Source organism: Anopheles gambiae, chromosome 3 (genome assembly GCF_943734735.2).
Source record: "Anopheles gambiae chromosome 3, idAnoGambNW_F1_1, whole genome shotgun sequence".
Lineage (NCBI taxonomy): Eukaryota > Metazoa > Arthropoda > Insecta > Diptera > Culicidae > Anopheles > Anopheles gambiae.
Window position 1 is genome coordinate 39,145,921 of NC_064602.1, and position 16,710 is coordinate 39,162,630.

General features: G+C 43.2%; 1 protein-coding gene across 1 annotated transcript in view; it reads left to right on the forward strand.

The window, feature by feature from the left end:
- Window positions 1–1,345: 1,345 nt before the first annotated feature.
- LOC1279098 (neural-cadherin) overlaps window positions 1,346–16,710 on the forward strand; it is a gene marked incomplete at its 5' end in the record, with an annotated part of 30,316 nt that continues 14,951 nt past the window's right edge. Inside the window, 2 exons of the mRNA XM_061653439.1 lie at window positions 1,346–1,498; window positions 1,657–1,821. Of these exons, the coding sequence (XP_061509423.1) occupies window positions 1,346–1,498; window positions 1,657–1,821 (318 nt within the window). The remainder of the gene's footprint in view (window positions 1,499–1,656; window positions 1,822–16,710) is intronic.

The following is a 16,710-nucleotide window of genomic DNA, read 5'->3' on the forward strand; positions in this document are numbered from 1 at the left end:
TTATCCATGCAAAGTTACGGGGAAAGTGTAAAAAATATGGGCACTTTCAAATTACTCAATAAATATGATGTTGTCAAACTACAAATAAGCATGAAACTACTGTCAAGTGTGGTGTCGATTTTGCCACCGCTGACCACACTAGTTTTGGTGACATTGTACACTTTGCAGTGGAATATAAGAACTTCGCTTTTTTATACAGAACTAATAAATAATGTTTATAAATCAATACTGTTAACACGGACTCAGCAATTTTGTTGAATAAACGCCACAATTCCATAAGTCCAAAAACTAAAACTTTACATCGACTGTCTATCAGAAGCATCATGTGTTTGTTTGTTGTTTATTTTGACAATCGACGGGGTTATGATCAGTACAGGGTGACTCAAATACTTGAAATAGTTAAAATAAATAAAGTGATCATACCCACAGTGTTGAACTACCCTCACTTCTGATACATAAATTTGCTTCCCTCCGAGATTAGCGAGGCGTTGGAGCAGTAATTTAGGAAAATTTATGATAATAGACATAATAGATCGAACCACATAGCTCGTGTACGTTTGAGCAGCGCCACTTCATTGGTTAACCGGAAGGTCAACTGGATGTAGAATTTTAAGCATGAAAATTGAATGTGACTTGAGCCGTTTGACCGTTTATTTTGGTGCAGCTTAGAACGATGCAACACAGACGCCGGTGTTCGTGAGCGCGAAAGAACAATCTAGACATGAACAATCAATATTTTAAATAATTCATGTGTGAAGCTAAACCTATTCCACATAGAAATGGCTAAAACTAATAATATGTTTATGATTCGGAGAATGGCAGTCTTCGGTTTGTATGCCAATCCATTCCCTAGCGTGATGATAGGAATCAGCGCATACTTCAACATTATAACGCAGCTTCACTGCACTTCCATCACTTCTCAAGGATAGAATCATTTGGAGCGTGATGTGGTTTTTGGAAATTAGCAGAATTTTGCGCTTCTTCCCTTCCAGCTGGCCCGGATAAATTCGGAATTTACACTGAAATTGTGTACCGTTTGCTGCGATGTCCGTAAACCAACTTTAAAATTAACCTTCTAACTAGTCCAACGAGAAGATGGACACTAAAGGAGAGGCTTCAGCCCCTCCAGTGCAATAAAACAATCTGTGAAAGTGAAGGGGTTTAATTTGCACACTGATGAAGCATTTCAACACGTACTGCGTTGAAAAATGTTGGCTCTTACCATGTGATTGGGATGGGAGGAGCTTATTATCATACACGATTTGAAACACCTCAACGCTCAAATACAGCACGCATGTTTATGGGAAACATTAAAGCTTATTTAAAGTGACACATCCGGACTAATAATCATCCTTTTCTTTCACTTGCTCTTTTCATTACAGCGTCCGGTGTACGATACAAGATCTCGAGCGGTAACATAGACAATGTGTTCGCGATACGCAACGCAACCGGCGCCCTGTACGTAGCCAAGGCGTTGGATTATGAGAAGATCAAAAAGGTAAGTCCACAGAGGTATCTACTCTACCACATGAGATGCTATTGCTTCGGATTATGCGTGCTCCCACTTACAATCATACCCATTTCTTCGCCATGCTGCGGTACATGGTCAATAATGCGTCTCCATTTTTCCCCCTTTGGCCCTGTTTCCCCAAATAGTATGAGCTACGGTTGACGGCATCGGATAATTTTCAGGAGAACTACACGACCGTTCTGATCAACGTACGCGATTTAAACGACAATCCGCCGGTATTTGAGAAATCTTCCTATCGCACACAAATCACCGAGGAAGACGACCGAGGCTTGCCAAAGCGTGTGCTGCGGGTAAGTGTATGCTAGTGATGGGACCATCTGACCCTTGCGTTCGAGACAGTAGCACACTTGCGGCTGAAGGCGACTTATGTTTGGGGGACTAGATGAGCGAGCTAGCATTCTTGCAACGATAAGTCCAGGATATCCAGGGACCGGTAGTGTTGATCCATTCGTACCGAATGTAGGATTTTGTTTCGTGCTTATCTTTCTCAACATCATCCCTGTGGCAACCTTGCGTATTACTGCAACGCACTGTAAAGTGCCGAAAGCTTTTAACCTTTGTAAGGTTCCGTACACACCTTTACGCTTCCGTGTCTATTGCGAAACTAATACGCGTTCCTCTATTAACACTAATACTACAAACTTATACTACCTACGCTATGTAAGGATCATTACACTACTACCACGAAATCTTCCAGTTGAATTTGTACAGAATAAAATTAAGTTAGTCTTATCTCGCAATCGATCTCGATCACATCTCTTTCCCCGTTAAATTCCTACAAATCGAAAGAACGCGCCAAAGTGGTGACCCCGACGTGATCCACCATCATTTAATCCGTAATTTGCTAATTCATTACCGCATCGAACCGTGCATCGCAAATTAAGTGTAAATTCGGTTGATTACGTTTTCGCGCAATGATGAATAGTGAAGATAAAAAAACCGACGCCGCCGCCGACGGCACGAGTAGGGATGCAGCACAATCGCTCGTAGGAGAAATAAAAGCACCGAGACTAAATCCGCCCAGCATGACCGACACAAACATCGAAACCTACTTCATGTCGCTGGAATTTTGGTTTGCGGCATCGGGGATCAGCTCAGCATACGATGTGCGCCGATATAATATCGTGATGGCTCAGGTGCCACCCAATAAGCTGACGGAACTACGCTCGATCATCGATGGCACTCCGGCATACGATAAGTACAAATACATCAAAAGAGAGTTGATAGCGCATTTTGCCGATAGCCAGCAGCGCCGTCTTCAACGTGTCCTCTCGGACATGCCGCTAGGAGACATGAAACCTAGTCGTTTATTTAACGAGATGAAGCGAGTAGCGGGCGATGCATTGAGTGAGGAAGTGCTGCTTGATTTGTGGGCAGCTCGATTGCCGCCACATGCTCAAGTAGCGGTGATCGCTTCTCGAGGAGATGCTGCGGATAAAACGACCATCGCTGACGCCATCGTTGATTCGATGGGACTACGAAAAATCGACGCCATTGACCACATGCAAAATTTTGCCATGGCGCCTTCCCACATCAGAGAACAGGAGGTTGTTGACCCTATACAGGAACTGCATCGTGAAATCGCCGAATTATCTAAACGGCTCGAAAGAGTTTTGCCCAACCGAAGAAATGAACGCGGACGATCGCTTTCCCGTTCTCGTCGTAGTGATTGGAACGATAACCGTAGCTTAAGGGAGCCTTCTACCGGACCGTGTTGGTATCATCGCATGTTCGGCAACGACGCCCGGAGGTGTCGAAAACCGTGTACGACCGGTGCACGATTTGCATCTAACCAGCAATGAAGACACTCTGCTGATGCTATGGGGGAACCCGGCGAACATTCCTCCACAGTTACAATCTTTCGCTTAAAAATTACGGACTCAACCAGCTGCATGCAGTTTTTAATCGACACGGGTGCCGATGTGTCCGTAGTGCCGCGAGGATTGCATTCAGCAAAAGTGAAGCCAACCTCTCTACAACTGTTCGCCGCAAATGGGACACCAATTAAAGTTTATGGAGAAGTTCTACTAAAGGTCAATCTTGGCCTCCGACGAGAATTTTTGTGGAGTTTCCTGATCGCCGACGTCACATCAGGAATAATTGGTGCCGATTTTTTACGAAATTTCGATTTATTAATCGATTTAAAAAGAAATCGCCTCATCGACAACACCACCCATCTCGAGTCTAACGGATCGCTTGCCAAATCCAGTAAGTACTCCATTAAAACGTTTAATTCAGTGTCACCATACGCAGATTTACTGGCTCAGTTCCCGACGATCACCCGTCTCGCACCCCCGGGGACGATCAGCCAATCGACGATCTGTCATCGAATTGAAACTACAGGACAACCGGTATACGCTCGACCAAGACGCCTGCCTCCCGACAAACTAGAAGCAGCTCGAACTGAATTCGAACACCTGATGAAACTCGGCATATGCCGACCCTCAAGCAGTAACTGGGCCAGCCCTCTTCATATGGGGACTACCGTGCCTTAAACGCCCAGACGGTTCCAGATCGATACCCTCTGCCCTACCTTCAGGACTTCACGACCATTTTGCAAGGTAAAACTATATTTTCCAAAGTTGACTTGCAGAAGGCGTTTCACCAGGTTCCCATCCATCCTGACGACGTACCTAAAACGGCCATCACGACACCTTTTGGCCTCTTTGAGTTCTCCTTTATGACGTTTGGATTAAGGAACGCAGCTCAAACCTTCCAACGCCTGATTCACGAGGTCGTTCGGGGACTCGATTTCATCTTTCCGTATATCGACGATCTGTTCATCGCTTCGTCTTCGCCTGATGAGCATCGGGAGCATTTACGCATGCTGTTTGAGAGGCTGAAGCAACACAACTTGGCAATAAATGTAGCCAAATGCGAATTCGGGCGTGACACACTCGATTTTTTGGGACATTATGTCTCCGCTGAGGGGATCCGTCCGCTTTTGGAACGCGTCGAGGCCGTCAAGAATTTCAAACAGCCCAGTACAGTTAAAGATTTGAAAAGTTTCTTGGCCATGATCAATTTTTATCGGCGGTTCGTCCCAAACGCGATCCAGGTACAGATTCCTCTGCTGACGATGATTCCCGGCAATAAGCGAAACGATCGTACGCCGCTGACCTGGACCGATGAGACGATGGCCGCATTTAACCGTTGCAAGCAACAGCTAGCCGAAGCAGTTTTGCTAGCTCACCCCGCCAAATCAGCCGAACTATCTCTCTGGGTCGACGCTTCAGATATCGCTGCAGGCGCGGTATTGCACCAAATTGTAGATGGAAACGCACAACCGCTAGGATTTTTTTCGAAAAAATTCGACAAGGCTCAACTTCGCTACAGCACGTATGATCGCGAGCTTACAGCGATTTTCCTGGCTGTGTGGCATTTCAAGTTCATGCTAGAAGGACGAAATTGCCACATCTACACGGATCACAAGCCGATCATCTTCGCCTTTCATCAAAAGCTCGACAAAGCTTCCGATCGCCAAGCTCGTCAATTGGACTTCATCGGACAGATAACGACGGACATAAGGCATATAGTGGGCAAGGAAAACATCGTTGCTGATTTGCTCTCCCGCATCGCTGCCATCCAAACTGTGCCTACGCTCGATTACGACGCCCTTGCTGATGACCAAAAAATCGACGAGGAAATCCAGGACATTCAGCAAGGTAAATTAAAATTGTCATTGAATCTAAAGTCTTTTTCGATTCCAGGCAGTAAGAAACAACTGCTATGTGATTGTTCAGGCGATCGCATTCGACCCTTCGTTACGAGACGTTTTCGTAACACAGCACTGCAGGCAACACATCATCTTTCTCACCCTGGCACTCGTGCAACGGCCACAATGATGACGGAGAGATTTGTATGGCCCAACATTCGCAAGGAAAGCATCGCTTTTGCTAGAAGCTGCCTACAGTGCCAACGATCGAAAGTCACTCGCCACACGCAATCGCCTGTGTCTCGGTACTCAGCACCCGACAGTCGATTTGCGCACATCAATATAGACATCGTGGGGCCTTTTCCTCCGAGTAGAGGAAACCGCTATTGCCTGACAATCATCGACAGATTCACTCGGTGGCCGGAAGCATTCCCCATTCCAGACATGACCGCGACAACAATCGCCGACGCTCTTGTTTCCGGGTGGGTATCCAGATTTGGCGTTCCTGCATGCATAACGTCCGATCAAGGGCGCCAGTTCGAGTCATCGCTGTTTTCCGAACTAGCTCGGTTGCTCGGATCCAGCCATTTCCGGACTACTGCGTACCATCCCCAATCGAATGGTATCATCGAACGATGGCATAGGACACTTAAATCAGCAATCCTCTGTCACGATGCCGACCACTGGAGCGAGCATTTACCGATCATATTGCTCGGTTTGCGGACAGTGTACAAGGAGGACATTAAAGCTTCACCTGCTGAGTTGGTATACGGAACGACCCTCCGAATACCATCGGAGTTTTTTGTTGACGTATCGCAAAGCACGAATGAAGCTGAATTTGTCACAAAACTACGAAGGGCTATGCGTGATCTTCGCCCCCAGGAAACCGCGCGACACGGAAATCGAAGTGTATTCATGCATCAACCCCTGCAAACGTGCAGGAACGTATTTGTGCGTAACGATTCAATTCGACCATCGTTATCACTTCCGTACGAAGGACCGTTCGAGGTGATGAACCGAACCGACAAGTTTTTTAAACTGAACATCCGTGGGCGCACAACTAACGTTTCGATAGATCGTCTAAAACCCGCTTACGCGCTGGAAGAACAGCAAACGCCAATTATTACGAAACATGCTGCCACAACTCCTACTATTACTCCTTCGGCTAAAGTCACGCGTTCGGGTCGACAAGTTATAATCCCTTCTCGTTACCGTTAACTTGTCTAGGAGGGGAGTACTGTGGCAACCTTGCGTATTACTGCAACGCACTGTAAAGTGCCGAAAGCTTTTAACCTTTGTAAGGTTCCGTACACACCTTTACGCTTCCGTGTCTATTGCGAAACTAATACGCGTTCCTCTATTAACACTAATACTACAAACTTATACTACCTACGCTATGTAAGGATCATTACACTACTACCACGAAATCTTCCAGTTGAATTTGTACAGAATAAAATTAAGTTAGTCTTATCTCGCAATCGATCTCGATCACATCTCTTTCCCCGTTAAATTCCTACAAATCGAAAGAACGCGCCAAATCCCGTATCTGGTAACAAGGATGCCCAATACAAACTCTTGATTTGATGGTAAATATGGGCTGTTCCAGCCTTTTCACCAGTTAGCCAAGGCGTTCAAAATGGTCCAGCACCTTTGCTCAAATGCGGACAATACGAGTGTGCGTCGTTCTTATGAACAAATTTTAAACTACCCTTCATCGGGGTGATAGAATTGAGTTCACTTTTCACCTAGACTTTTTTGCAGTCATTTCCCTTCACACATCCGGCTCGCTTAGAGAAAGTATGCGTGTGTGTTGCCCATGTCGAATAAATCCAATGCTGATGCCAAATTGTTTGGCTAATAGGTACACGCACACTTTTTACGTATGCCAAGAAACAGCCCCAAAGGTCCGCCTTCTATATTGCGATCAGATAAAACGAGTTAGCAAATTACAGTTTTATGAGCGTATGAATGTCAATTTCTAGGTAGAGGACAGTGTATGGGCAGCGAATCAAACATGATACTTATTTCTTCATTTCACCACACACCACCATCCTGTGTTCAGACCGCCCTGGATGTTGCTATGCTTTGGAGAGTTTGCTCTGAAGAGTTTAACGAAATGAGTTCAATTTTGCCTGGGTCGTGTGAACCGGAGATGATAAAAAGGAAAAACCCAACCAAAATCTGACCAAATCAAACAAAGTGTTTTTTGTGTGTGTTTGTGAGCTATGCCTGCGGGCTGTTATTTTGGAAAGTCGTGAGAATTAGATAGTGGTGTGGTTGCTTGGAATAACTTACCCACTCCGGGACAGCCTATCCTAGCCTAGCCCCTCCGGAGAGCATATCGGTGTAACGAATCGAACAGCCTATATTATAGTCAGTACGTAAAAAACTTTAATCTAAAGGGCTGACCCGAAACACCCGGATAATTCCCTACCGGGGTCGTGTGTTGACTATGAAGTTCAAGGGAGAACGGTACTAATTATGAATTCAGTACGATTTTTCAACCCGTTATCAATAATTTTGACATTCCAATCGACAGCCACCCACGCCCAACACAGTGCGACACTTTACCTGTACCCTCACTTCTCTCTCTCCTTCTCTGTCTCTCTGCTCTGTCAATTAATAATTTAGCTGAAAGCGACCACACCTTACCCACCCGTTGGAGGATATCGGGCAGTTTCGCGTATAGCAGTGCGAACAGAGAGAACGAGAGATAAGCTGTAAACGAGCAGCTTTGAGGCACCATAAACTTTGACGCACACCCTCAGATCCTCATTTATGTTTGCTGTCGTGGTCAGGATGGGCACCAACCGCTAGCAGCAATTTGCAACCAATAGCGGATGCTGAATAAATCTGTGCAAATGAATACCACGGCCAGCGCACGTAAAACCTTACGTTTGGATCAGTCTAAACGAAAGCAGAGAAATCCTGAATAATAATAATACATGTAAAAGATGTATAAGAACAAAAAACTTTAAAAATAATGGCTCGAGCCCAATGATGAGCCGTTAGAGAGATTCTGTGGCGGTCGCATATGGAATTCGGACGACGGCACACGCATGGTATGCGCTTCGCCGAGTGCAATGTGTTAGGAAGGATAGTGAGGTCCAGAACATATCATGCAATGCTGGTTAAAAGCTTTGTGATAATTAATAATTGTCACCGGCGGTTACTTTGCGGTCCTCCAGTTATGTAAAATAGATGTGGCAAGTGAGTTGATGAAGATTTTAATCATGTCCGCAGTCTCGAAGAACAAGATTTACCTTTTTTGAGTGACAAAAAGCGCCTACAGCCACACTAAGTGTCACCTTTATATTTTAATAAATGAAATTGAAAAAAATCTTCACCAGCATAGTGAATAAAATGAAAAATCATCATATATTGATGCTTCTTATTACCGTGCGAGATAATTACTTTACAATCCAAACATAACACGGAAGGATAAAAAAAGTTGCACAGATTGAACTTATTCATCAGTCGAGTTGAAGCTGCGTATAATTGATGAACCCGTTTGTAAACATCCTGCCAAAACAATGAATAGCCAACTCACTGAAATTAAAATCACCCAGAAACTGTCGCAATGAGTACGTTTACAGACACATCATTTTGCACATTAGCACCATTCCACGCGATTGTAAAACCCACTCAACACGCGAATCGATTTGGGCACGGGATCGAAAATAGAATTGCCAGTAATGTGCTTAGCTTTCATTGCAAATGACGTTCATTTCCCATTACAATCAAATGCAATTTGCACATCCGCCGGGTTGTAACCCCGTATGATTTCTGGGTATCTGGGTAATGCCCGAGTCAAACACCGAGTCAATCTATTCCTCCTCATCAATATTTGTGCGTTTATGCAACAGTGATCATCATCATCATTGGCGTTCCAATGTTAACGATTCCCAACGGGTCGTTGCAAAAGAGAGAGTGTTTGCGATAATTAATCAGTTGATCCCAAACTAATGCGATTTCCAGCACTCAGGAAACGATTGAATGGTCGATCCAATTGCGCTTCATCTAACCATTGCTGTTGGTCGGTTCACAATTGCTGCCGTGGCAAAAACGTAATTTGATTCAGAAGTAGCTTTAATTAACTTGTTGTCATCTGTGACTTTCTACATAGTGCCAGGATAAAGTACTTGCGAATAGCTATATCCGAACGGTTTGAAACAATAAATGTTGAAAAACGATATCCCCATAAAGCTTGCTTTGGTGGAAGTTAGATGCAAGGCACCAAGCACCCCAATCCCCAACTCGTTTCAGAAGTTGCCGTTAGGTTGATGGTTAATATTTTAAAAATAATGTTCATATTTTTCACTGATTTCACTCCCTGAAAGCTGAGCACACGTTTTCCATTCTACGTGCAATTTCGGTGACAGGGCTGTTCATCGATTGATCAGGATAGTGTGAAAAATTCGGGGTACACATTCTTCGTTTCGGGCAGCAGAAGACGATAATTCATTGGATGGTATAAATCTCCCTATCTAAGTCGAGGTCAGGATCACTATGGAGAGAGAGTGTGTGTGGAGAAATCCTGTCAACCCTTCTATATCGCGAATTCAGCACGCAAGAGATTTTCGTTTTGCCGGTGCCAGTAAAACCTTTGGAAATTGGAATTGGCCCTCGTTCGGCTCATCTCGTTGGGCTCGGTTTTTATTCAAAAGGGGAATGTTGTACTGGGATTAATGTGTTTGAAGTAATTTTATGTAGCCATTTTGTTTAAAGTATACGTCATAAATAATGCTCGTTCCACAATTTCGGTAGCCTACGCCCAGAGTAGAGCCCGAAGGGTCGACTAGTAACCAAAACACAGCAATTAAAGAAAGATGTATATAGCTGAATCGGAGGCTTGATTAGCAATAAAATTTGAACAGTAGGTTGGGCTCCTCGTTTTATTCCTGGTACCTGATGTCAGTAGTCGGAGCATTTTTTTTTAAATCAACATAAACCATTCATATCGGTTAAAGCGGTCCAACAAAAACATCAGTGTAGCAGTTAAACAAAATAATGCTGAATGCATAACAATTATACATTTTGTGTCTAGTCGAATGAACTGCCTAACTAGTATACAATTTTGTTTTCACATAAGCTTTGCCTTCTGTGTCATCACAACTATTGGCGTACACTAGTTTCCTCTCGGTTCGATGTTTGGCAAGCAAAGAATAATTTATTTCAACTTTACGCTTCATCCCAGACCCTTTATCATCAGCCTTGAGGACATGTTTGACCAAAGAATCTAACCGCACGGAAGAAATGGTTTAAATCCATCATGAATACCGAGGTGGAAAAACACAAACAAAGGTCCACCAAAATAATGCTCCGTTCGCTCAGAATTCGTGCTGCATCAGCTCTAAAACATTCCGTTCAACTACTGTTGGCCGGCTATTGGGACAGGGACAGTGTTCTGTGAAAAGTTCATTTTCTTAAGACCACAGCGTAATACTTTGGTAGGGAAAGTTTTACGTACACTAGACGTTTGGCCCTAGCTGGCGAGTATGCCTAGTTAGCTAGACAGTACGTCTCTCCCCAACCCGATACGGTCCGTTTGTGTCACCCGAGAAACACATCTTCCATCCAGCGCGCTGTGGACAATGGTCACAAAACTACGGCCTGTTCGGTTGATGTTTTATCTTTTATCACAAAGCGACAGACGCCGTCACGTTCGCTTTTGCACGCCATCGGGGCGGTGATATTAATCTGTAACAAAGGCCACAGAGCGGCAACGGAGCATTTGAAAGACGTCGACTGAAAATTTTAACATCGTTTTCCGGTCTTCATCCACGTCTTCATCGTTCAAGAAAACATCCGGAAAAATACCGATTCGAATCAACGTTCAACCGGTTTCATCTACGTTTTCTGTGCGCCTTGCCTTTGTCGCATATTTGTGAGGTGACGCTGACTGGGTTCGAAACAAACCGTCGATACAATTTCCGGCCCTTTCATTTACCGATATGGCTAATGAAAGAAACATCACAGAAAGACGTAGTAGCCGAAACCTCTCTTGATTCGTTTCATTTGCCCAACAAACCAGGGACGAAAGTTCGAAACGATACCGAACCTCATGTCCCTTGGTCAGGGGAAAGAGGTTTTACTGACCATTTCAGTAAAATTGGAACCGCCAACCACCATCACAAACCGGGACCGAAACCTATTTCGTCTGCCTGTGGTTTTGGTCGAAGCAAAAGTGCAATTTGATAAGATTCGTTACGTTTTTATTTTGTCTCCTTCCTGGGGGTTTCTCTTGGAGTGAACCATCCTCTACGACCGCTGAATGTCCCATGAGACCCATGAGCAGGGAGAAACAATCCGGAAAACTGGAATATCGTACTATCCTGCTATCACATCTTAACTGCAATGTGAGCAGATAGTTAAGATAACTCCTACCTGTCGGATGGCACTAATGGTTATTGTCACTCCAGTGAAGGTGAACCACGCGGACGCTATTGGCTTTTAATGGAAAATGACCAGCTTCAACGACTGTACTCGAGGCGCTTCGGATGGTTTGCTAATGGGACACCGAAAGTAAAGTTACCATTAGGACAATAAATACGAAGCCATTGCATCGTGTCAGAAAGAGCTGTTAACGATATTATTATAATGATTGATCGTAAGCAATTATCAAGCTTCGATGGCAAGGTGATAAACGAAAGTATTGAGATTGTTTCGTTTAGCAAGGGTACAAAATCAATCAAAACCTAAACTCGTCTACAAAAGTATTTTTGCTCCGCTGGAATCAGGTACTGTTGTACAGCAAAAATGTAATTTTATTGATATCAATAACATTGATCCATTGCTAGTTCCATTGTAGACCATCGTGCTCCATAATTTTTTAATGTGTGTCATGCTGCTCAAAGGTGCTGCGTTCCATTTGTGATTGTGTGAGTGCAAAAACTGTGTAGAAAGCAAAACACGCTCTCGCCGCCGCGTAATTCCGCGTATTTCCAACCGTCTCCCCCTGCTTCTACATGCCCCTCGCCTGAAAGACGCACACTTTTACATTCTCATTGCTAGTAGGGTACTCTTCCGCAGCATTTCACGCTTCGTTTAGCTTGGACATACCTACACAGGAATGACATTTGTCCATTCAATTATGTTCCGTTGTGGGACACTCTTGTCGCTGTCTGATCATACAACCAGCTACACTGAAAAACATGCTAAATCATCTGAAGAAAAACATAAAAAATCACCGCTTGCATGCTCACTGCCATTGTCCTCAAAGTTTCCCGGCACACCGGCGAACCATTTAAATATTGTTCTTTTTATAAACATTCCTCCATCATATTACATGCTTGAAGCTAGCTCGAGAAAGGCAGTGGTGTTTATCCAGTTATATATAATTTTTTTTTTTATTTTGCTGCCATCCCAACTACATGTGCAATTTATATCTCGCAACTGCACTTGGCGTACTGCACTTACCTCACCACGAGTAACGTCACTTCTCCACCAATGGAAAATGTTAACCGGCTCTGAATTATACCATCTTGTTTGACCGTGTTTGACCGTTCGTCTGCAAGTGACACAGTAAAACAAACAGCACAACCGTCCCTATATTTTGCTGGTTTGGTATGGCAGATGTTTCAGAAAACTACACACCCGTAAGAAGTACAGCATACTAAGTTACAACGCTTCCGAGTGTACAGAATTTCATATAAGGCTAGCCAGTGAGGCGGCAGCTAAAAGAATTCTGGCGGCAAAGTTTTTGGTTAGAGAATGTTTCAATAGAGAAACAACGGCAAACGCCAAACAAACAACATTTTTCGTCGGAACGAAATGTCGTGCTTTACGAAAAATATACAATGTTTATATTTATCAACATGTACAAAAATTGCACACATTCTGGTAACACAGTAACATATCTTGCCCGTAATTTAAGTATAAAATTGCACACATTTTGGTAACACAGTAACATATCTTGCCCAGTGCAGTTGCACTGCAAACGCAAAAAGGAAGACTGCCACGGGCGGACAGTACGCCTGATCCGGCATGTAGTGCAACACAACAGGATTCATCATTTGTTTGTATTTTCTTGAGCAGGCAGCATCTCTTTGTTAGTGGTGCGTTGCATTTTTCTGCTCGGCGCATTGTTTCGACTTGTTGTGCTTTTGGTGTATTTTTTTGTTTGTGTATGCACCAGGCAGTAAACTGCCGCACTGCCGCGCATTGTTTGTGTAGAAAATAGTGTTAAATATTGTAGTCATGTTGCTTTTACCGTAATAGTGTCAAGTGTAACCATTTAAAGGCTTATTAATTATGGTTGACGACATTTCATGCTAAAGTCTTGCATATGTTATTGACACATCACTACAGGACAGTAAAAGAAAATAATCACATACAAACGAGCGAAAGTAAAGTAAGCATCACACTTTAATGTGGACCACACAAGTGCAATCAAAATTACTGTTTAACAAATATATAGCCTGACTCAGTTGTTGATTTAAAGACAATAATAAAAAATTGTTTATAACTTACATTAAATGAAAAAGCAAAATGTTTTAAACCTTGAAAATCTTTAACAAATATTTCAGTAAGAAAAGTAATACGTTAAAACCAGCATGATTGCATGGTTTACATAAGCTTAGAACTCGTGATGGTGCTATGTTGTTTCGTTAAACTACTAATATCCTGATCGGAATTATCGGAATATTATTTTTCCATCACAATAAACAAGTGTGCTGTAACAAATATGAGCTTTGATGTGTTTAAATACCTTAAAAAAAGTTCAGCTGTTCAAAAAATCATAAGAATAAAAAAATTATAGAATTATGACTCATTAGAGCATTTTCTATTTCGTACTTATAATCGTTCTTAATACTCGACATCTCTTAGATCAAAAAGTAATCGAATTATGGCTCTTAAACTGAAAACTCTTCCTTCTCTCAGCAACCCAAGTACCATTTTCCTATCTACCCGATTTGAACACACTCCATTTTCCTGCTCGCAAAAGCTTGTCGTAGTTACTAATTTCACTTTGATCAAACTTTCTCCCTGCTATCTGCGCTTCGCACGAGCTTTTCGATTCTACCGATCATTAATGAACGAAATGGAACATCCTCTCCATGCAATCAAACACTCGAAACAATGCCAACAGTTCCCTCCCGTCCCACCTCCACATCTCCTTCCCTATTATTTCCTTCACCTAATGGAAAAAGATTGCAAAAGGTAAATGACGAAGACTGTTTAGCTTCACTAATATTAACTCACTGTAGCCCATCCCAACTAGAAAGTCGGGATCGTGCCGAAGCACCAAATAGTGTCGTAAAGTTGGTCGTACTCTATCTCACGAAACGTAACATGTAATCGACGGTGAGTGACTGTACATTCCGTAAAACATACATGCACTCCCTTACACGACTTTTGGATCGTTAAAGTTAGATTTCAAACTTTCTCGTACAATATTTTGCCAGTGCACCGGTTCGGTGCTATCATCCAGCATGTGTCATCCGGTTCACTTTGCCCTAGGTCATGTGTTGGCGGTGTCATAAGGCTATTGGTTCTATTATTTCACCCAAAAATCGTTTTTCTTGCGTTTGAGCCAAAGGCAAAGTGTTTCAGTCAAACCACACTGCTTAGGGCAGGGTGGGATTATGTGCACGCAAGACCGCCGTAAAAACGTCAAAACATCTCTACTCTTTTACGACAAATTTACTCCCGTCCCACAAACTCACCCACTTTTATTCTGGTTCTGCTCGATCCATGAAAAGAGCATTCGGTTTCACCTTCGACGGAATTGTAGACTTCACAAACGTGTCCTCTTATGGACCGAAGACACGGCCCGCGAACGAGCCCAAGTTCACTTATCAACTCGCCTATGGAACGGTGGCAATAATAGTCTTTGAAACATAAAACATAATACGATAAGAAAGCAGTGAACAAAACGATTCTAAGAAAACAAATTGTTCCATTAAATAGGAAAGAACACGGTCAGAGCTGACAAAATTGCTGGGGGAATCATGTCCGTACAGTTACGTGGCCGTAAAATGTTACACCAAAGCTAAAAACTGTATCTACGCGGGCCTCCTATGCCACACATGTCATCTCCATTTGGCACCCTCATTTGCGGATCGCAACACATGAACTGCGAACATGTCGAATCGATCGCAAAGCGGGCAGCATTGAAGTAGAGGAAGCATACAAAGGTGCTGAAGAACCGGGTTAGCGGCTAAACTATAAAAAAGTGTAACTTTTATTAGCCCTAATACGGTCAATTTCCAGTGGTTCTCCATTTGGTTTGATTGTCCCATACTAACAAGAAACGACTTAGAAAAGGGTGTTACAAAATTACAGAAAGGCGTAACACGACTTCTCAGCTGATAAATCGCACCAGCAGCGAAAGACAGCTTCATCTTACCTTTGTGGACATTTGACCGCAGTTGGTTGGAAGAAGAATAAATGAAGGACTTTCTCAAACAATGGTTGTTCTCAAGGAACAAGGTTAGATTACCACACAATCGGGGGAAGTATTTTATTCAATTTCCGTGAACCAAATGTCGAGGTTTTTTAGCACGATGCTGGCGACTTTCTTAGGTTGCATATACGTACCCATGTTACATGCTGCCAAATACTGTAACATTCACTTTTACACCAAGGAAATTATGCTTACAGAAATAGTGAAGAACCGTACCCAAACCTTTCTAACATCCTTGGTAACCATTACTTTAAAGGTGACCTCACGAGTGCTCGAAAAAAATTTAAAATTTCTACTATAAATACCGATAAATCTCCAGCCCGCTTGTTATTATCTTTTCACTTGCGCTGTGTCCAATGGAAAAGGTGTGCTCTTAAGAGAAACAGGGCACTTGTCTTCCCCAAAAGCACAACGACGATGCGTACGTTGCATAGTGTCCCACTGCGGATAACGTCCGGTGATCATCGGTAGGTTGTTTCAACTATCCCCATCCGCCCAAAGACTATTGGGCACTGAGAAGATCATTTGTATTTTGCATTAGCTTCATTAAGGCTTAGAAAAGACACTCTCTACTGCAAGGACGTGCATGTGTGATGGTAGCAGCCTTTTGGCAGCACTTTTCTGGCGTGAAGTGAAATAAATGACCTCCGTACGATGGAAGACACTTATCAATTTTATTGCTTTCGAACGTTCAATTATGGCTCTGACCGTTACATTGCTTCTCTTGGTCGGTGGTATTTGGTCGTAAAACGAGGCATGCTTTATGACATCTGCCTCACACATCCACCGGGCCAAAACGCAAACGCTTCCGATGGACACAGGGATGTGCCGGCTTATCTGGACTCCTATTAAGCTGTATGCCATTGCACAAGCTCAGTGCGACGACGCACAAATTCGTTGGATGAGCATGTCTTTGGAAAACATCTATTTGATTTATGAGAAAGTTTGCTGAACGATTACAAAATTGTTGGTCAGCTAGTGAGGAGATGGTGAAGGAAATGGTGATGCTGATGAGGAGTCTGATAGAAATAAACATGTTTTACTATTGAACGACGGTGGTCATAGCTAATGTGGTAGTTTTTCAGCTTAAAGCATTCAGAAATTAATCGTCAATTT